Source organism: Aptenodytes patagonicus, chromosome 6 (genome assembly GCF_965638725.1).
Source record: "Aptenodytes patagonicus chromosome 6, bAptPat1.pri.cur, whole genome shotgun sequence".
Taxonomy (NCBI): Eukaryota; Metazoa; Chordata; class Aves; order Sphenisciformes; family Spheniscidae; genus Aptenodytes; species Aptenodytes patagonicus.
In genome coordinates, this window is record NC_134954.1 from 31,521,430 (window position 1) to 31,544,249 (window position 22,820).

Genomic DNA, 22,820 nt, shown 5'->3' on the forward strand with positions numbered 1-22,820 from the left:
TTGTCTGGTTCCCCTCACAGGCTCTCTGAGCATTTTGTCCACAGCAGAGGGCGCTAAAGCTTTGTGAGAGGAAGGCTTAACCAGAATAACTCCATGAACACCTAACTTGGGAAGAGGTTACATCCCCTTCCTGAAGGTTGGAGATGATCCATTTGGCAACCACCTAAGTGGCTGCACAGGGGACAGAAGGAAAATATTTATTGGTTTTTTGTAAGCCGTTAGTCACAGGGAGAGCTTGCACCATGCCTAGCCAGCTTGTCATACATCAGAGTTGTATTACAGAGCATATGAGAACAACAGAAGTTACAAAAGCCTCTTCATGTACCCTTCTCAAAGGTGTGTTTTCTGGAGATCTGCTATCAAGCAAGTGAGGGAGTAGAGAGAGGCTGAATAGAACAGAGCCAAGACTGTTAGTTAGCCCTCAATCCCAAAATTTTGGCTGAAAAGGCTGCAATGTGGTTGAAGATCTCTTTATTACAAGAGAGAGAGATAAATGATAGGGCAAAGTTATCTGGTGAACAAGATGGAATCTAAAAGCTATGTATTTTGTATCAACACACCTGAGCTCAGTCTTTGATAATCCCTAGGCTTGTATAAAATATTTGTAATACTGCAAACATCAGTCAAAACACCCCTCCTGAGATGACAAACAACTATTGTGCTTTTTGAAAATTACTTGACAATTTGCTGAAAAACAACTGTCTCTGGATGCATACAGAAGCAGCAGCAACACATCCCAGGGTTTGATATCCTTGGGCATATTATGTATCCAGGAAAAAAAAAAGCCGTCAGAAGCAGACTCTGCAATAAAACAAAGCAGCAAGAGTCTGATACTAAAATATGTTAATATAATGACAGTGTGAGTACAAGAGTACATTATTTTCCATCCCCAAGGCAAAACACAATTTTCCTTAGAATGGTTTACCAAAAAAAGGAAGGGGAGGGGGGGAAATAAATCAATCAATCGACTTACATGTGCCTGCAACCCAAAGAATACAGAACAACTTACTGATAATCAACAAATATATACAAATATATTTTCCTTACCTGAGATGCAGGAGGAGACAACAAATCTGATTTTAGTTCCTTTAACGTCTGCAGTAAAGAGGCTACAGCTTCATCATTTGATACAGACCAATTGTTAACTGTTCTGTTAAACAGAAATACTTTTTCAATATCAGGTTGATTTGTAGTAATGTTAACATACATTTGCTTCCTTCTCCCCACTGGATGATCTTTAAGTTTTGAGGCTGTACTTACGCACTACTCATTACACAAAATACTATGAATACACACAGAAGTTAGTAAGTTTCATTAATTTTTTAGGAGTAGAATTTCTAAATAGTGCCACATAAGGATTTATTCAGAAGTCTGTATTTTATACCAGTCTGAAATTCTATCATGCAAATTCAGGCTGCAGCAAAACATAACTCTGCTGCCAAAGTAGTAAGAAAGTACTGTGGCTTGGCCACTCATTCCTGACCCCTAGCTCTTCCCTGCCATGCTGAATGGAGTTTCCCATTCTAAACCTGCAGATGTGTTGATTAACCTGTTTTTTTGATTGCTCTCTAATTAGACTGCTGCAGTTGCCAAACTACCAAATGACGCTTTCTAGTAAGGTTTTTTTTGTTCTTTTTAAGCAGGGTCACTTCACAGATCAAGTTCAAATGCAGGCACACAAGCTTCTAATGGGAATGGCTGCAGTGGGATGACAATAATCAGAGTCTGCTGCCACCACGAAACCATGGTTTCACACAAGGTTAAGTCTTGTAAGCAGATACACTGCTCATTCCCTTCAGCACAGGGCTCTCAGCTATGAACCACACAAGTTCAGAAGCAGGACAGGAAGAAAACCACTGTTTTATGAACAACTACTCACTTATCTACAGTTTTATATATGAACTCATTCAGGTGCACAGCTACAAAAAGCAACTGCTGTCTTATCTTCTCTAGCTGTTGTTGCTGCTGTTGCAAATGCGATTTTTCAGTTTCTTTTCTCATGGCCTGTTTGGCATTTCGATCTTTGTTTAAGGTACACAACAGTTCTTGCTGATGGTTTGGAGATGGGAGATTTCTTTCTCTTTCTTCTAATATTGCCAGTATTTCCTGAAGCTCTTTAATTCTTTGTTCATCCCTCTGGTGTTGCCGTTCCAAGTTTTGCTATTTGAACAGAATAAGTAGTAGTTAATTGCATCTTATACATACACACACACACATATATACACATACACACATAAGTGTTTTGTGGTTTTGGTTTTTTATACACACAGACTGCAAATAAAAGCATAATACCCAGCTAGCATATCCATCTCAGTGTTCCTTAACTCGCAGACCACTTTTAGGGGAAGGCTTACAGTACTGCCTTCCAGGACCACCAGGAAGCCATTTAATGACTCTGGAGTGGGCATTTTCTCCATCCATTTCCAGACATGGTGACAGACAAGTCTCCAAAGAGCCTGCAAAGCCTCCCTCCTCCTCTAATCAAAGTGAGGGAGCTGAGAAACAAGAAGGGTGAAATTGGTAATGTCGCAAACCATAATTAGGAGCCTAGCTCAAAATGAGGGCACTGACACGAAACCTAGTTTGGTTCCCTTCTGTGTTTAAGCCATATTCTTCTCCATCTGTTAGCAGCCAGCAATTCCCAGCATAGGCAAAGATGTAAAGATCAACTTCGGTCAACAATAAACCCAGGCACAAACCCTTGCAAACAGCTGCGTTTGAGAAATGCAAGAAAAGAGCTCATCTAATGCATTTTTCAGAACGCTTTGTTTAAGGGAAGGAAACGTTTCAATTAAAGAACACCATCCAGAGGGTTAAATCCCACTTTGTGGCTATTTCAATGTAAGGCAAGACTTGCAGCAGCATTCTCACCAGTCTCTGTTGATCTCTCTGCCAGTCCTTCTGTTTCTCTAGCTCTGTTTGTTGCTGCTGTCTTCGCGCTCTCTCTCTCTCCTCTTTCTTGTTTTTATCTTGCTCTTTCATCGTCTTGAAGAGCAACTGCAGTTGTTCCCAGTCAGCTTTCAGCTTTGCCTCTCTTTCCTTCTGGGCCTCTAAGGAACGGATTACCTCTTGTTTTTGACCCTGAAGAGATTCCAGCGTAGCTCGCAATTTGTCACTGACCTCTCTCTCTTTCTGGGTTTCTTCACAGCACATCTGTACTTCAGCCTCTAGCTGCCTTTTGGAACGAATGGCCTTCTGGTGCATTTTCTCAATAATAGCAGCTAGCTCCATAGTTCGGGACCTCTCTTCTTCCAGCTGGGCTTGGAGCTCTCGAACAAAGGCTTGTTCCAGCAGTGACTCCCTGTGCTGACAAGAAGCACCTTCTTTCACTCTCATGTTCAACTGTTCTGTCAAAACACGTTCATGATTCAAGGAATTCAGGAGCTCCAACGAACGATTTTTCTCAGTGTCCAAATTTCTCTGTAGCTCCGACAGTTTGGTCTGTTCCTGGGACAGCAATGCTTCACAGCGGGAGTGCTCGATCTGAAGTTCCTTGCGGAGATTATCATTTACCGTTTGCTCATGCTCTAAGGATACGGCCAGCTGGCTATTCTGCACTGACTGCAACTCCAAAGCAGTCTGCAGCTCCTGTTCAAAAGGGGGAAGCACATATTAATAGTCCAGCACAAACACTCATTTGTGGGGCAGGCTAGCATTTGACAATTTTCAACCTCCTGTTTTATCCAGGAAGAAATTCAAGACTGAACTAGAGTAGTTCAGGTATTAAAAAGTTTAATTTTCTAATTACAAGTGCCAGAATCATGCTTGTTAGCAACATGACACCAAGTAACAAAAGCAAAGATTGTAATGTTAAAATTTTTTCCAGTACATTCTTTTTTCTTCAATTCGTAAGACCCTCATTAGGAAATCACTATTCTTTACATCACTCAATCCCCTTAATAAGTGACATCTGAAGCAGAAATAACCCATGTTGATTTAAAAAGAACCAAAAATCTAAGCAGTAACAGTAGATGTAAAACCTCTGGATTTTACGGCTCATCTGTTTAAAGCACACAATACAGACTGATAAAAATAATCCATCCCTAGGTCCATTTTGTGAGCCAGCCTTTCTTCAGAAGGGAAGGGAGTGACTGAAGGGGCAGTCCCACGGCACTTGCAGACAGTCAGAGCTAGCATTGCTGTCATCCTGGGGCGGGGGGGTGGTCAGGTCTGCCCTACCCACCCCCCCCAGCCAGCACTACTTCTCCTTGGATCTTGTAGAAAGCCAGGTCAGATGCTAAGTGGCATCAGCTTTCCACACTACAGCTTCAAGGGAGGATTTGGGAATGCGAGACTGCAGCGATGTGAACTGTGAATGGTTTAACCTGGTGCACAGCTACACCTGGGGCAATGCACTTTTCTCTTTGCCTTGGCTAAGATGGGCCCTGCCTTCCCTGCATGAGCAAGATGGAGGATGTTAGCACCATGTCCTACCACACAAGTAGTAACAAAAATCCCAACAAACAAAAATCACCCACAAACCTAAACATCTCCCAGAAAGATGATGTGAGAGGCCAGACTACAAGGAAATAGAGTCAGAATTGTGTTTCCTCACTTAGGGCATTTAACTCGGATTGTTTTGGAGTTATCTGATAGAGTTTGGTTTTGGTTTTTAAGTTTAAAAAAGGTTTATGTTAAATCTTCTTCCTTTTCCAGTCACTGTAGGCCTTTTACAAGAACTGAGTCATTGCTATCACAGTATCAGAGAGAAAACTGTTCATTTGTTTTCTGTTCAATTTAGAAGAAAGGGAACAAGACAAGACTTTGGTTAACCTCCAAAAATACATGTTATATTGGAAAGGCTCCAGTTACTCTCTGCCAAGCATATGTATCATTGGGTGTTTTCTTTATAATCTCAGTTATCATACACATCACATCCTCACAGCACGTTTGCTCTGGAATAAAGGGTGCAGTAACACAATTGTAGAATCTGGCTCTCCCTACACAAGGGGCAGTACAAAACTAGTCCCAAGAATGTGAAAACAAAGCTCCAAAAACACTAAGAAGATATGGGGGGGAAGGTGTACAACTTTTGCTTATTTCTGCATATGCAATTAAGGAGGGTAACTGAAAGCTTTAATTCTGTGAAAACAAAATAAACCCTATGCACATTGAGTAGAAGTTTGTTTTTTTTTCTTTAAACAGTTATTAAACAAAAACCATTGGACGTGAAAAAAACTGCAAAAATAACCTGTTAGATAACTTCATGCAGCAAGGGAGGTGAACTGAAGCATTGAGATGTAGGACATTACCTCCAAGGCCTTTGTCTTTTCATCTTCTGCTTTCTTATGCTGAAGCTGTTGTTCCTCAAACAAACCTTGTAACTCCGTTTCCTTCAGATGTTCAGTCTGCAAGTCTTCAAGTGCAATTGTCAAATCCTTTTCTTTTTTTTCCAATTCAAAACTGCAAAGTTCAAAAAGACACTTCAGAACAGAACATCCTTCACCAGCAATGCAAACAAGACATTTTTGGGTTACTTTTTGTGAGTTGGTCTATTGCCTGGATTCTTTAAGATGGTCTCTGCTCTTTCTAGAGAGGGTCAGTTTTCAAGTCACAATTATTTAGCATCTGAAAACATTTGCCTCCCTGCAAGCAAAGCTAGAATTGCTCTATTTAGTAACAATTAAGAGATAGGGAGAAGTTATCTATCCTGGCAGAGCAAAACTGTTGTCCTGTGAGAGGAAAGAAAAACATTGGCATACACTAGGAATAAGGGGGTGGGGAGTAGAGGAAAAAACCCATACACAAGATGACAGGCAAACAGAAGTACCAACCAAAAGACTAAGACAAAAGCTACAGGAGTGGGGTACATCGGGGATACAGGGATCTAGTATGTTCACTTTTAATAGACCCATACAACATGCACTTACTTCCACAACCTTCTCAGTCAACGCTACAGAAAATGTCAATATGCAAATTTGAATTGAAGAATAAATAAATTTAAGCAGTTAGTAAAGAAAAACGAACATATCCATGAAAAGTGAGAGAGGTTAGTTTTCCTCCTTGTGTTTCCAAGTGCTAAGCCATTTGTGGATCCAATGAGTATAAAGCTCTTTCAGACCTGTTAGATAACTAAAATAAAATAAATTAATAAATCTACTTCTCACCGTAACTGGTTTATTTCCCTCCGAAGCTCTTCTAGGGATTTCTGCAGCCCTTCATTCTCTTGCTTACTTTCATGAAGCTCTGATTTCAGGGCTGCTTTTTCTTGATTCAAGAGATCACATGTTTCAGAGGCTCTCTTCTGCTCCTCAGACAGGGTGCTGTGCAAGTCACTTACGATAGATTTTTCCTGCTGAAGCTTATATTCTAATAATTCAACTAGGATAAGAAAATGTTAGTTATTTGTATTACAGAGAACTTGACAACGTTATCAGTTACACTGGTTCAAACTCGGGAGGGGGGGGGGCGCGCAGAAATCAGCTGTATTAAAGTGTTCTTCCCTGGAAAATTCGTTTCTTTTCAAACATATGAATCAGCAGAAAGATGCACATACATACTACAGCTCTGCTGCTAGAGGACCAGGCAAAGTGAGAACAACATGAAAGCTGGGTGAGACTATAAGAGCTACTGTGATATACTGTCAGTAACCTGTTACTAATGGATTCTAAACCTCATTAAGCAAACCCATCCATTTACTAGCAAACATATGTATAAAGAATTCCCTGAAAACCAACAAGGGTATTTTACTATCTTTGATGGTTTTTCTACATGTATACACTATTTAACAAAGAGTCACCCTTCAGTTCTATGGCTTTGGGTTATTTTAAAGCTTCTCATTGCTTTTCAGATTTTTCTTAACAACTAATATTAGAAAGAAGAATTCCTTCCTCTGCTAAAATCGCAGAAGACCTGAGTGCATTAGTAAAACTGAAAAATTGTACAGCATCTGCTTCTTTGCAAAACAATCTTTTATTTGCCTTTTATCTTCTAGGCAAAAAAGGAAAGAACTGACATAGAAGACCAGATAACAGGAACTTGGCGATTACTACCTTTCCTCCGAAGGTGGTGTTCTTGTTTGCTCCCATGATCTTCTGCGTTGGTAAGGGTTTCCTGTAACTGTTGTAGCTTCTCCTGGTTCTGAAGATGTGTCATGCGTAGCTGAGCTCGGAGGTCCTGTATTTCAGAGAGCAAGCTATTCCGATCTGAGGAGAAAAGGTGCTCTACAACCATCTGCCTCTGTTCCTCCTGAAAATGAACCAAGTCCTATTAAATCTACAAGGCTGTTCCCATATTTTCTGCAAAGATAAACCCTAGAGAAACCCTTGCAGTACAAGTTTTATATGGAAGCAACTTCAGATGACTAAGTTCATGCTTCATATTAATGCAAAATGTTAACATTAAGTAACAAAGAAAAACCCACTTCACTAGCTTCCAAATAGAATAACAGTTATTAATAATAGTTTATACATAATAGTTACTACAAACAATCCAGTCTGAACCTAAAAACTAGATACCGTCAGCAAAAAAATCCCAAACAGATTCAGAGTTAGCTCAATATATACCCTTTGCAAAAGAAGTCTGAAGCTCTAGATGGAATTCTTCCCCTCATCACTATTTATCAAATATTTCCTTCTCACTGTCACAATCTTTCTGGATGCCAGCTAAAATACTCAATAGGCTTTGTACACAATATACAAAGTTTGAGAAAAATGGTACCAAAACATAGATTATAAAAGCCTACTGATCCCACACAATCTGGATTAATGCACAAGATAAGATTTAACAATGAAAGTAATAAAAATGTAAAAAACCAAAAAATCCCACGGAGGCATAGAAGTGATTTATGAGCATAACACTTTAAGAGGTTTTCTTACTTGTTGTTTCATTATGTATTCCAGTTTTTCCACTAACGAACCTTCATCACCAGACTCAGGATTAGAGAAGTGAGACTTCAAGTCAATTTGCAACACATTTCTCTCCTTCTCAAACACGCTCTGTACTGCTTGCAGCAGTTCTCCTCTCCAGTCAGCAGCAATACCTGAAAATTCCTGTTAAAAAAAAAAAAAAATTTTTTAAATGGCATCTCTCTCAATCTCTAACCCACTGTCTTTCATATCATTACTGTGTAAGAGTATACCTATCTGTTAATTTAAGCAGATCAAAGGTGTTTAAAGAGGCCTGTTCAAATCTCAAAGGAAAGAGTCCCTTGCTCCTCATACATATATATATACACACACACACACACACAAACTCCATAACAATATACATTTTTATATATATAAAAACCTGGTTACCTTGCTTTAAAGGATATTTTTATTGTCATACCTTGTTTCCTCTATCTGCCATCTTGCTAAGGTAATCTTTCAGCGACTGTATAGCATCCAGCAAGGCTAAGCCCTCCTTCTGCCATCCCTCCATTGCCACTCTGGTCTGATGAACATTTTTCAGCTCCCTAAAACCAAAGGGACATTCTGACAAAGCCAGTATTTTGCGGCTCTCCTCATATACCATCTTCAGCACAGCCTAAGAAGGAAAAAAAATAATAATGCATATTAGGAAACAGGCATCAGCATCCTGACAGTGTACAAGCAGGATGGGATAGCACTAGACAACAAAAATAAGAAGGCTGTCCAAGGCTGTGATACAGATAAAGGCATGCAGGTCTGTCCTGCTACTTGGTATACTTAATAAACTAAGAATACACATACACACACACATATACATAGAGCGAACCAACAGTTACCAGAGAATTTTTATCTCCTAACACTGAGGTCAATATTTAAGAATACAGTGGCCACTTAAATACTGTATTCACAGTGTTACAGTACAAATGGCAGTCTTGGCCAGTGCATCTTATTGCTGTGTACATCAGCATGCTAATATGCAATTAAGCCAAAAGGACTGTACTTTGTTGTTTCTGAACTATTTAGAATTTAATTTATTCCCAGGAAAGTTAGCTATCAAGTCTGAAGCCATGTTACTAAACCCTAGTGATGCCAGAAAACTGAATTACATATTTAGACAACCTTGGCTTAAAATTTAGCAGATTATGTACAAATAACATCTCCCAAAATAATCTGTCTTAATAATTTACATAGTGGAAATTGTTTCTTCTAACATTGTCAGGCAAAATAACATCTTTTAAATAAATTCCCTGTTCACAAACTATTACATCATGCACAGACGTTTCCTGGTCTCTTTTCAAGGTATTTAAGTCCTTTTCTACATATATCTCATCAGAAATATCCCAGCCTCGATGTGGAGCTGTTCCTCATTGCTATTCACTTTAACAACAACAATACGGAGTACTTTTCTTTAACTCTTGATATTCTTTCTTTGCACTTTTGTGAATGAATTAACTTTTGAACCAACTTGAGTTGCTTTTCTGTTACCAGAATCAAAATAGTGATTATTTCAAGAGCCAATGCTAAACGATGAAAACCTTTAGTAAACATTAACAACAGAAGCACACTAAAGTGTTCAGACTAAACATTCAGTACTGGAATATGCACTCAGATCTTACAGCCAGTAAAGTCTAAACTGATGGTCCAAGAAAGAAACTAAATAAAAAGTTCTGGTTTTTAAGAGAAAATAAAATTTGCCTCTTCCATGAAGTCTATGAAACTATGCTCTTTGAGAATTATTAATTTTTTAGATACAGAATCACAGAATGGTTTGGGTTGGAAGGGACCTTTAAAGATCATCTAGTCCAATCCCCCTGCCACGAGCACGGGGACATCTTTCATTAGATCAGGTGGCTCAATGCCTCGTCCAACCTAATTTTGAACATTTCCAGGGATGGGACATTCACAGCTTCTCTGGGCAACCTGTTCCAGTGTCTCACCATGCTCATTGTAAAGAATTTCTTACTTATGTCCAGTCTAAACCTACCCTTTCAGTTTAAAACTGTTGTTCCTTCTCCTGTCACTGGTAGTGACAGCCCCTCTCCACCTTTCTTACAAGCCTCTTTTATACATTGAAAGGCCACAATAAGGTCTCCTTGGAGCCTTCTCTTCTCTAGGCTGAACAACCCCAACTCTCTCAGCCTCTCTCCATAGGAGAGGTGTTCCAGCCCTCTGACCATTTTTATGGCCCTCCTCTGGACCTGGTCCAACAAGTCTGTGTCTTTCCTGTGCTGGTGACCCCAGAGCTGGACGCAGTACTCCAGGTGGGATCTCACCAGAGCAGAGTAGAGGGGCAGAATCACCTCCCTCGACCTGCTGGCCACGCTTCTTTTGATGCAGCCCAGGATACGATTGGCCTTCTGGGCTGCGAGCGCACATTGCTGGCTCATGTCCAGCTTTTCATCCACTGGTACCCCCAAGTCCTTCTCGGAAGGGCTGCTCTCAATCCCTTCATCCCCCAGCCTGTATTGATACCGGGGGTTGCCCCGACCCAGGTGCAGGACCTTGCACTTGGCCTTGTTGAACCTCATGAGGTTCACATGGGCCCACTCCTCCAGCCTGTCCAGGTGCCTCTGGATGGCATCCCTTCCCTCAAGTGAATCAATGGCACCACTCAACTTGGTGTCATCTGCAAACTTGCTGAGGGTGCACTCAATTCCACTGTCTATGTCATTAATGAAGATATGAAATAGTATTGGTCCCAGTACACACCGTTGAGGAACGCCACTTGTTACTAATTGCCACTTGGTCATTGAGCTGTTGACTGTAACTCTTTGGACGCAGCCATCCAGCCAATTCCTTATCCATCTAACAGTCCATCCATCAAATCCATCTCTCTCCAATTTAGAGAGGATGATGTTGTGGGGGACCATATCAAAGGCCTTACAGAAGCCCAGGTAGATGACATCACTCGCTCTTCCCTTGTCTGCTGATACAGTCACTCCATTGTAGAAGGCCACCAGATTAGTCAGGCACGATTTTCCCTTGGTGAAGCCATGTCGGCTGTATCTAATCACCTTCCTGTGTTCTATATGCTTCAATCTAAGTTCCTGGAGGATCTGTTTCATGATCTTACTGGGCACTGAGGTGAGGCTGACAGGTCAGTAGTTCCCAGAGTCCTCTTTATTACTCTTTTTAAAAATGGGTGTGATGTTTCCCTTTTCTCCAGTCACTGGGGACCTTATCTGACTGCCATGACTTTTCAAAAATGGAGAGTGGCTTAGCGACTACATCTGCCAATTCCCTCAGGACCCTGGGATTCATCTCTTCAGGTCCCATGGACTTGTGTATGTCCAGGTTCCCCAGGTGGTCTTGAACCTGATCTTCTCTTACGATGGGAGGGACTTCATTCCCCAATCCCTGCCTTGAGGTTCAGGGACTTAAGATGCAAGAAGAGTGACTGCCAGTGAAAACCTGGCAAAAAAGTTGAGTACCTCAGCCTTGTTGGTTGTCACTAGTTCTCCTGTCTTATTTATCGTGTGTGTGTATACACACACACACACACTTTCTTTAATTTTCCTTTTCTGTCCAATGTACTTGTAGAAGCCCTTCTTATTATTCTTCCTCACATTCCTTGCCAAATTCCCCTCCAACTGTGCCTTAGCTTTCCTGATCCCAACCCTACACATCCAGGCAGCATCCCTGTATTCTTCCCAGGTTACATATCCCTGGTTCCACTGCCTGTGCATTTCCTTCTTATACTTTAGTTCAACTGGGGGGTCCTTACTCAGCCTTGCTTGTCTCCTGCCTTCCTCACCTGATTTCTTACACATGGGAATCAAAAGCTCTGGTGCTTTAAGAAAGATGTCCTTAAATAGCTGCCAGGTACTGTTTTGCTCCTTTATCCCTGAGGGCAGTTTCCCAGGGAGTCCCATCCACAAATTCCTTAAACAACTGAAAGCTTGCTCTCCCAAAATTCAGTGTCCTGACTCTACTCTGTTTTTCAAAGACAGCTCTGTACTATCAATCTTTTTCTTTTTTAAAAACATAGAGAGAAACCCCGCTGCCTCTCCTTCCTTTTGCCTGTCTCTTCTGAACAGTTTATAGCCATCGACCGCATTGTTCCAATCATGTGATTTGTCCCACCGAAGTTTCAGTGATAGCAATTAGATTGTAGCTTTCTAGCTGCACAGTGACTTCCGACTCCTCCTGTTTGTTACCCATGCTATGTGCATTGGTATAGAGGCACTTCACTTGGGCTGTCAACTGTGTCACCTTTTTGGAGGAACAAGCCCCAGTTTCTTTGAGACATTTCATAGGTGTTTCCCTGTTGGTTCCTAATACATCAGCTGCCTCTGGCTCTTCTCTGTTGCTCAAAACTCCATCCCCTTTTCCCACTAAGTCTAGTTTAAAGCTCTCCTTATAGGTTTGGCCAGCTTATTGGTGAAGACACTCTTGTCCCACTTGGTCAGGTGAATCCCATCAGCTCCCAACAGATGTGGCTTCTCAAAGATACATCCATGATCATAGAAACCAAAACCCTGAGTATAGCACCAGCTACACAGCCAGGCATTCACTTGTTCGTGTCCTCCATCCTGGACCCCTTCCTCTGACTGGGAGGATACAGGAGAATACCACCTGTGCTCCCAATCCTTTTAACATTGATCCGAGAGACATATAGCCTCTTTTGATGGTTCCAAGTTACCTTGTTACAGTATTATTAGACCCTACATGGAACAGTAGGAGCGGATGATAATCTGTAGGGTTCACCAGGCTTGACAGCCTTTCAGTGATGTCACAAATACAAGCTCCCGGTAGGCAGCAAACTTCTCTAGAGAAATTGTCTGTGCGGCAAATGGGTGCTTCAGTGCCTCTCAGTAAGGAATCTCCAATTACTAATACTTTACATGCTTTTCTGGTGGCACTGGTTCTAATGCAAGTGGGTGGTTGCTTCAACTTTGCATGGCTGGCTTTTCCTGGATCATGTCAGTTATTCAATGTGCTCTTCATTCTCCAACTCCAGAGCATCATGTCTGTTATGAAGTGGCACTTCAGAGGATGGCGGAAAGTTCTTCCTTCTGCCTTGAGCAGAGATGAAGGTCCAGCTTCCTTCTTGTGAGTTACTTGTGTCAGTCAGCTTGAGTTTGACTTCAGGCATACCCTCCCCTTGCACAGCCTTCCTTCATTGCACAGATCTTCCTTCATTTTGCTGAGTAAGCTGAAAGAATCTGCTAAACATTTTAGGAGGCAGCATTCACTTTCTAGGAAGTATATTTCTTCCAGTTTCTTATTACTCAAGTTTCTTCAAGTATTCGAACTCCCTGTAGCCTACTGCACTTACCCACGTACTTCTCACCAGCCTCATAGATGAGATGATTTGGAGCACTGAATTTCTCCCTTTCACCAGCTGGAATTCCTGGAATGCCTGAGAGCTCATTCAGCTGCAGCACCAAACCAAAGAGTCCCAGGCATATACTTTCTTAAACTTGCCTTACTGACTAGAATAAGCAAATCACTGCTCAGTCTTCTGTATGTTCTTCATGCTCCTTGAACTGACTCTGAAAGATCCCTCCACACCTTGCAGTGGTGTTTCCACAGCTCTCCATCATATCAGAATGATAAGAATAGGCAAGGGAGCATGATGTCAGCTAGCTATGCTTATTTATGAAACAACTCTTTGTAAAGCCTCCAAGACAAACCCATAGATGAGATCAATCAGTCCTTGTACCGCCACATTCTGGAACATCACCAATGCTGTCCTAGCAAAACTTTTTCAATTCTAGCAAGTACAAGCAAGACAAATGTCAGTAAATTTGTCACATGAGAGATGCGAAAATGACTCAAGAAGCATAATCAACTTGAAGTTTAAACTATTACAGAACAGTTTACAGTGTAAAGGTAGCAGCTAACTATTTTATATTAGCATTTTGTTTTCTCTGTTTCCATTTTAATTTGCTTGTATGCTTATATTAATCATATATTACCTTCAGCTGTGGTGAAAGTATTTCCTTTTCTCTCATTGATTCCATAATATCTGGAAACATTCCACGGTACTGCAGATAAGCCATAAAACTAGCATCTAGGTGGTCTGATGTTTGTAGCTCCTGCTTTAGTTTAGCTGCCAAATTTGAGCTGGTATCTGAAGAAAGAGACAGCCCCCCGCACCCACAAGTGTTACAAAGATGAAAAGAACCTGAAACCAGCATAACTGCTTGCAAAATAACCATGATTTCTTCTGCTAGTATGAATGCAGGGTCAGCTGAAGTTAGTTGGTTGAGATCTCAACTAACTTAAATAAGTAAAAAGGCTGTAAGTTGCCTTTAGAACCAGAGAAAGTGTTGTAGTTAAGTCAGGACTCACTAAAACCCCAAGCATCCTTTTCAATATATAAAGATGAAAAGGTAAAAGCAGACTTCCACTAGCACAAATATACAAGTCTTTCTAAACAAAGAACCACCTGAGAAAGGCATAGCTTTCAAATAAAAGATCTACAGTAAAAGAAAACGGGAGAAAGAGGAAACGTTATAATATTTTTATACTGAAGTTAACAAAAGGTGAAAGGAATCTACAAAGTTAAACTTACTGCTGCCATATCCATCGCTCATCGCATCTATGGCAGATGCTCTTGATCTTATATCATCTTGTAAATCAGAAGGGGTTAAAGTTAGATTATCAGCTTCTCTCATCTGCTTGGAAATAATTTTTCACATTAATTTAGTTTTCTGAATCCAGCTATAGAGTTTTCTGCATTTATAACAACTTTGTTACTAGTATAGATTTTAGCAAATGCCTACTTGATCATAGTGTTAGAGATGGCAAATACCACTATGAATGCAACATTGGTGCTCTCTGGAACCCATTCCATCTCATTTTTTTCTCCCTTTCAATAGTCTTAAGAAACAGACATGTATTTATAATTAATTGCCCTTCAAGAGCAAGGCACAAAAATATACAACCAAAGATTAATTTTCTGAAATACAGAGTTTACCTTTCTGTGAAATGATACAGACACAAATATGTAAAATATTTCCATTAAAAAGAAAAAACGCTATTCTCCAATTTTGAAACAGTTTTTTCTAACACTCAACAACAGATATTTGTAAGTGGAGAACTGTTACAGTAAATTAAGTACCGTAGCAGCAAAAGAGTTTTACAGGTTTTAGCTCAATTACTTGCACATGAAGTATTATCACAAATTTATCAGTTGCTTCCATGTAGCGCAACTGCAAAAGTACCAGGATTTGAAGAGTCCTCTCAACAAATGTTCTGCGAGCACAAGATCAATACCCATATTTTTACTGACACCACATCAGCAACGTATAGATGTGCAGGACACAAAGCCTGCTGTAAGCAGCTTATTGCTCAGTTTTAGGTTTTGGAAGACTGTTTTCAATTATTAGAAGCAGTCATAAACAGTTTTTTAATACAGGCCAGAATTTGCTCCACTATCTGACAGTGAGAGAGGAACTAACAACCCTATGTCCAGAACGTTACTGGACCTACCCCTCTCGGTGTGTAAGTTTCTACTACTTGGAGCCAATGGCCCAACAATGGTCCAAGGGGGACAGAGCTGAGCAGTCTTGTTTAATTAGAATGAAATCAGACTTGAAATATCACTTACCAAAATCTTCTCCATATCTTGGTCATCATCAACAGAGTAGGTGCTTTCAGAGAAAGCTGGAGATTTTCTATCTACTCCCACTGCTGCTTCCTCACTGCCATTTTCATACAGGTTAGAATATCCCAGCAATACAGAATTATCTTCTTGCATGGATGACCTGGTGTGCATCATTTCAAAATCTGTGCTTTCAACTTCCGAAAAGGGTGTCAGATGAAGCACTGGTTGAAGTTCCATGCTTATATCTTGCTTTCTCACAATCTCAGGTGAGCCCCATGAAGCCATACCTGCAATGAAATTCTGGAAGTCTTTTGAAGTGTCTTTGCCTATGTTCAAATTGTGTTTTGGAGAATCAGGAGTTTGATGAATTTCCAACATTTGCTGGCCGTGCTTTTTCAAATCTTGCTCCTCTTCAGAGCTGTTGATCACACCCAATTCCTGAGTCAAGATATTTTCTTGTGATTGCTTAATCTGAGTTTTTGGATTTATATTGTGAGTCGTCAAGTCAAACATAACTTCATCTTTTTCCTACAATGAAATAACACATTGTTTAATGGAATTTAAATACAATTTTACAAACTGAAAAACATGCATTTAAAAAGATCTTCTCAAATTTAATAGCCGTATCTTATTCCCAGGTTTTATGTAAAAATGATCCAACAGTTTAGTATATTTTATATGCCAGCTAACCAGGCTTTTTTAACAAGCATATCATTAATAGGAGAAGAAAAATAAAAGCAAATGTATTTCTGCAGAGCTGACTTTTGTATCCATCAGGAAAAAAGGGTATTCCTTGTAGCTGTGTAGATAATCTTTTTGCTTTCAAATAAATACAAATCAAAACCTGTTGCTTTCCTAACTGGACAAATCTTCTGAACTATCTTAAGGCTTAATTCCTGTCCCAGGGCACCAGGAAAAAATGGTTAAGAAGTCTACAGATGGTTCTTATGCCTGCCATTTCAATGCAGGAGAAACTATCAACCATCTACTTCTAGTCACTGGAAGGAAAAGCAACATGGATTCACATGTCCCTTCATGTGACAGACACAGCAGCCATACATACCAACATGCTTTATCCTAAATTTTGGTAAGGCCATACTTGTACCTTTTAGTGTCCTGTTCCCACAGGGGTACTCTACTCTTTTTTTTTTTTATTATTTTTCCAAGCACCAAACAACAGACTTAGGTCTCTGCTGATCAGCAACACTGCAGACCATTTCTCAGACTCTGACTCTATAAAAACAGATACACTAGGTCAGACCAAAGTCGTTCTACCCAACCACCATCTCAGAGAGGCCAACAGGGAAACACAGCTTGCATGGACACAACAGGTGTCCGTCTTCCTCAGTTCTTGTGATCCTTGAACATAACTAGCTATTTTCCAGCCTGAGGGCTTGGGTATCTGAATGGCCACAGAACCTTTCCAGCATCTTTCCCATAGTGTGAAGGCACGGTCACTGACCAGGCCAAGGCTAGACTTCCACCTTCAAACCGCAGAGACATCTGAATAATGTCAATACTGTGCCATGGAGTATGCAGATACATCCCTGCCTACCTTGCTACAAGGGTTCTCATTTAGTCAGCATTTCTATATAAAGAGCTTTCTTCCCTTCCCAAGGCCTCTTGAGGTTACTGTTCTTTTTCTATGACCTTAATTGCTCTTTTCAACAAGCAGGTGTGTCACACACACCATGAGAAGGCTGCTGTTGCAGAGCCACTGCTCCAACAAGTCCCACTGTTTGCTCCAGAAGTCAAGAATTCAAACCTTCTCCCTGTCTTTCAGCCTCTAAACCTGTTACTCACTCCACCTGGAGGCTGACATCCAAATGGAACATCTCTGAACTGCATCATGAAAATACCTTTACCCTCATCCTTATAACCTCAGGGATCCAGTGTGGTAGGACTTGCCATCACCAAGTGATTAAGGAACCCTAAGGCTAGGGCCCAACTTGCTGTAATTCCAGGGCTTACTGATGTCGTTAATATAGAAACTCCTAAGGGAAAAGTAGGCACAAGTGCGCTCATGACAAAGGCTGTGCCTCTTCTGCAGCAGAAGGGAGACTCCAGAGCATATATTGAGCATGCCAAGCTGCAGCTTCTCTTCTAATGCCTCCACAACTTATGCAGAATGTCAGGCTGCCCTGCTTCCTCCACTTTTTTCATATTCAGTGCCCCAGGCACTGAATCCTCTAAAGCCCCCTCCAAAGTTGGCCCACCCACTGCTTTAAGAGGTGTCTGTTTTCCCTCCTTGCTGCCTTCCCCCCCCCCCCCCCCCCAATCAGGAATTTTTGGATCCCTGGTTCTGAGGTTCCCTCTCTGTTTTACCACCATCATCCCAAGGAAGTTTTAACAGGACTAGAACAATCTTTCTGCAAAGGAACCCTGCCGAATGGCAGAGCTTTGCCCTGTCCTTGCAAAGTGGTACCTCCCCAAGCTTGCCTGCCCAACTCCCTGTAATCCAAGGTCTACACATCTCAGGCCACACAGGCAGTCAACATCTTTCTGTTTGACAGTTCTTGGTTAATTTTTCCTTCAATCGCTTAATCTAAGTCATTTTAAGATAAAATTACCCTTTTGACCTATTAGATTCTGTGTCTAAGACTCTAAATGATGCACTGTTTGAGAAGATATTTCTTTTAGTTTATTTTAAACCTGCCACCATGCAAATTTCATTCTCCATACCTCTTACATTGTAAGATACAGTGAATAGTTGTTCTTTCTCTCATTTTAGACTGTCACCTTAATCCTTTTGTGTTAATCATCCATCTTAGCTGATGAGTCCTAGCCTGTTTTAAGCCTAGTGCTAGCTGCAAAGTACTTTACCCTTTTAGCTGCTCCTCCAGCTTTCATTTTAATAAATTTCCTGATTTTCACATTGTTCCCACTTTTGAACCCAAGAATAACTGTACCAAGGGGTTTCCTTGCTCCTCTAAGAATGCTGCATTCGTTTGTGTTATATTGACTATTAAACAAAGGCTCTTCAATGTTAACAATTTGAACCAACTCTCATTCACTATTCAGGGTTAAGTAAAGAGCTGCTTAATCTCATGTAGGTTTTCTGTCTTGGTACTCCAAGCAGCAGTCATTTCTTTTCCTCTGAAGATGTTCTGTATAATGGCATTTAGCTAATCCATACTAGAACAACAGAAGTACCCAAATACTGTACTCTCAGGCTTATGGTCACTATCTTGCTCAGATAGTTGATATTCTAAACCAAATACTGTACTTTTCTTTGTACTGGGATGAGCTAGATCTATAGGAAAAGGTCTATCATAATGAATGCTTGAAGACATGGTAGTTTACTTACTTTGACTCAATATATTCTCCAACATTGATGATCATCCCTCCTCAGCCTCCTTTAAAACTTTTAGCACTTAAACATGGAAATACATATACTGACATATATACACGAACGTAAGCATTTCAGAATCTAAGTTTCTACTTGAAAATTGATTTTTAAACCATTTAACTGCCCCCAGAATTCCAGCATACCTTTATATCCTTCAAAATTTTACTAGTTCTGTCTTCACTGAATCCTAACTCCTTTTTTGCTGAACCTAATTCAGAATTAAGTTCTTCTTTATGAGGTGCCATCTTTACAATTAAATTATTTTCATTCTGTGAAGTATTTGTAGCCTTTAACTCTCCCTGCATTGTGTTAAAAGGAAAAATATTTTTTATGTGAGCCTTTTCCATGTTCGTATAGATTGTATATTTTCCATATATTCTCAAATTGTATCTACAGTAACTATGTTAAAGTTGTGCATGCACCTCACTGTATATGTATTTTACGTGACAAACAGCGTAAGTAATGCAGTTGGCTGGAACTCACATGGCATATGCTGGTAACGTAAGCTTGTAACAAATAATCATTACTAAGCTGAGATCAAGCAGCTGTATGTACTCTTATTCTGGACAAGAGAACTACAATGTTGCTGCATGTGATTTCCACCAGAAAGCTGATAACTGACCTTCATGAGTTACTGTTATTACTAAGTGGCTATTACAATTTGAAAGAGATCTATAGAGACAGGTAAAAAACCACAACCAGTAAATCTGGTACACAGTATTTGGTTATGGCAGTTGTTTGGGTTCTTTAAACAGGGATCTAACAATCACTATCCGTATAAGCAACATGGGCCAGTAGACCCCTAAACTGGAAGTCAGGTGCCTAAGCTCTGATGCTGCCTTGTATACATACACTCAGTAGTCTGAAGTACATCATTCTGCGTAGGTCATTCAACGTTATTCCTTCCCACCTGATATCTTTTTCTGAGGGCTTTCTGAGACAGACCCTGAATGTACAGTTTCACCTAGGCAAATGGCACCGATCCAAATTAGAACTTCTAAGCAAATAAAGACACAAACACCAGTAATGATCACGTTTTGCATAGCTACACTCTTCATTTCTGCTTAAAAAATAAACATAAGTCATTTTACATAGTAATTATCCTATCATTTCTTTAAATAAGGAGAGATGGCATTCAAGTATAATTTAAACATGATACATCCTAAATACATCAGTGTAGCTTAAAGATAAAGACAAAAGCCTAATGAAAACCCACTGTTATTACTGAGTACGTTTTAAAATGAAGAACTGCATCCTGTTGTGATTGTTGGGCTATGAAGCAAAATGGCAAAGTAATATTGAACATTCTGTAGCATCACAGTAACTCTGCAAGTAGGTTTTTACCATTAGTGATACCAGTATTAAAGCTCAGTTATTTTGCCTAACGTTGAAATCCAATAATTCTACCTACAAACCATAATTTCCACCTGGTGCTGAAAAGGCCATCTTCCCTTCCCACTACAAAGGGGCAAGTAGTACAGTAAAAGCCAACCACCTTGAATTTTTATGCCCATATCATACTGCCAGTCAGGACCCCCAAAATTCACATAATCCCAACACCTAACTTTTTTTCCTTTCCTATGCATTCAGAAACTCTTTTCATATAAGCCTTCTTAGTAATACTTATCACCTCTGTAAGCCAGCTTTAAAAGGCAGTAAGTTGGTACATGACAGACAACTACAGCTCTCTGAAAAACAGGTCATCTGGGTCCTACTGCTTTCCAAAATTGAGTAATTTAATAAAAGTTCACATTAGGTTATCTGAAGCAAATGGTTCTAGAAAAGATTCAAAGTAAATACAAGAAAGATTCACAGTAAATAAAGATTTCTAAAAAAAAAAAAAGAAGATACATAAAGTACTTTCAAGTAGTTCTCTCAGACAGCCATAAAGTATGGCAAACATAGTCCTAGTAGCTCGTGGTGGGTTGACCTTGGCTGGCTGCCAGATGCCCACCCAGCCACGCTCTCACTCTCCCCCCTCAACAGATCAGGGGGAAAAATAAAATAGAAAGTGCTTGTGGGTGGAGATAAAGACAGGGATATCACCTACTAACTACTCTCACCGGCAAAACAGACTTGACTTGGGGAAAATTTATTTAATTTATTGCCATTAAAAATAGAGTTGGATGGCAAGAAACAAAGACACACTGAAACAGCCCCCCCCCCACTGTCTTTTCTCCCCAGGCTCAATTTCACTCCTTCATTTCAAACTCCTCTACCTCCTCCCCTGCAGTGTGGATATCTGCTCCAGCATGGTCTCTTCCATGGGCTGTTTCTCACACTTTTTTCCCCTCACTCCTCACTGGCTGTGCAGTGTTTTGCCCTTTTTTAAATATGTTTTCGCAGTGGTGCCATGCACATGGCTGACAGGCTCAGCTGTGTCCTGCGTTGGAACCAGCTGTGCACAGCATGGAGCAGCCCTGGCCTTTTCTCATAGAGGACCCCTGCAGCTCCCCCACTGCCAACACCTTGCCACCTACACCCAATACATACCTTAGGAACCATGCCCAAAACAATATCCAGCTCAGAAAAACTGAGTGGATTAAGTTTTCATGCATCCTTGCACTGTTCTTAGGCCTTCCAGGCATCTACCTCTAGCCACTGCTGAAGAAACTACACAAAGATAGACAGACCCTTCAACTGACTCACCACAGCCATTTTTATGCCACAGTATTCATCTTCACCCTTTCTTACAGCACTGAAAAGGATAAGCTATAGGGCTTTATATGACACATAAAATTGAATTATTTTAAAAAAAAAAATACTATTAAAAAACAAATCACATACCAGTTTATCAGTAGGGGAAGCCAGTACTGCAAATGACTGATCAACATTTACTTCCCGTTCTTCCAATTCCTCCACTACTTTAAGGACTTCGCCTTTTCTTTCTTTCCGGCAGAATGGCTTGAGAAAGTTAGTCTCTTCATGATCACGTTGCTCCTTTGGCTTGTATGACTCCAACTGTGAAATAAGTTCACCTCTTTCCAATCGTAAGGCTTCAAGCTCTTTCACATATGCCTCAATTTGATCTTTCAGTTTTGCAGTGCCACCCTGCAGTTCGTTGATTTCTCTCTGATAAGCTACTTCTTTCTGATTCAGTGCTTGCACTTGGAAATCAAGGCTAGAAACTTCTAACTGAAGACTATAAACATCTTGAGCCTGACTTGCATCTCTCTTTTCCAACTCTGTTTGAAGCTCTGCTGCCTTTTTTGTTAAGTACTGCAACTTACTTGTATCAGCTTCTCTTTGATCTGCCATTGTCTTCATTTGCATATCTTTCTCTAGAATATTTGCTTCCCTTTCTCTCACAGTATCTTCAAGTTCTTGAATGCGAGAAGTTGTCATCCTTGCTTCAACCTCTCTCTGAGAAAAACGTGTTCGGAAAAGGCTGTACTCTTCCTGAAGCGCATTGTACTGTATTCTCAGAGAGGTCAGCTCTGCAACGTGCTGCTCTGATGACTCTTGTAATTCTTGGCATTTTTTTTCCAAAATTTCCACTTCCATTTTGAACTGTAGTTCTTTCTCTTCCAGTTGCTGCTGCAGAGCTTCTCTAGCAGTTGAGACAAGCTCTAGTTCCTCCTGAAGTTCTCTCGCTTTGGAGAGTAGCAATGAGTTTCTTCTGTTTGGACCAGTATCACCCTGACAATCTACCAGTCCCTTCTTCAACTCATTCTGAAGGTTTTCCACTGGCTTTCCCAATGCATGCTGATAGAGATCATCTTGATTGTCACTAACTTCATGACATACTGGTCCAAATTGTGCCAGCTCTTTTTGAAGCTTCTCAATTACTCCATGGAGTTGCTCTACCTCTTCATCTTTGTCCTTATGCAGCCTTTCCTGGTCACCACGAAGGTGCTCGACAAGGGATTTCAGTTCTTCAATTTCAGATTTTTGGTCTTCCACAACCTGAGCAAAAGGATAAGGTCTGAATATTACTGTATGTAGGCAGAATTACTATTGCACGTAGAGTTTAAGTTACATTTTTCTTCTGAATTATGCAGGCATTAAATCACACATTTAACAGCAAGAAGAATTGCATACTTCAGCTGGTAGCTACTCGGAATAC

At 40.4% G+C, this 22,820-nt stretch overlaps 1 protein-coding gene across 4 annotated transcripts in view; it reads right to left on the reverse strand.

Moving 5' to 3' along the window:
- Nucleotides 1-22,820, reverse strand: part of PCNT (pericentrin) — a 104,856-nt gene that overhangs the window by 15,832 nt on the left and 66,204 nt on the right. For all 4 annotated transcript variants that reach the window (XM_076341968.1, XM_076341965.1, XM_076341966.1 and 1 more), the window contains 12 exons: nt 21,542-22,660; nt 15,409-15,933; nt 14,371-14,476; nt 13,772-13,926; nt 8,269-8,466; nt 7,818-7,991; nt 6,993-7,188; nt 6,108-6,321; nt 5,253-5,403; nt 2,872-3,588; nt 1,880-2,160; nt 1,048-1,150 (listed from right to left, as the gene is read on the reverse strand). In XM_076341968.1, coding sequence (XP_076198083.1) covers nt 1,048-1,150; nt 1,880-2,160; nt 2,872-3,588; nt 5,253-5,403; nt 6,108-6,321; nt 6,993-7,188; nt 7,818-7,991; nt 8,269-8,466; nt 13,772-13,926; nt 14,371-14,476; nt 15,409-15,933; nt 21,542-22,660 — 3,939 coding nt within the window. The remainder of the gene's footprint in view (nt 1-1,047; nt 1,151-1,879; nt 2,161-2,871; nt 3,589-5,252; nt 5,404-6,107; nt 6,322-6,992; nt 7,189-7,817; nt 7,992-8,268; nt 8,467-13,771; nt 13,927-14,370; nt 14,477-15,408; nt 15,934-21,541; nt 22,661-22,820) is intronic.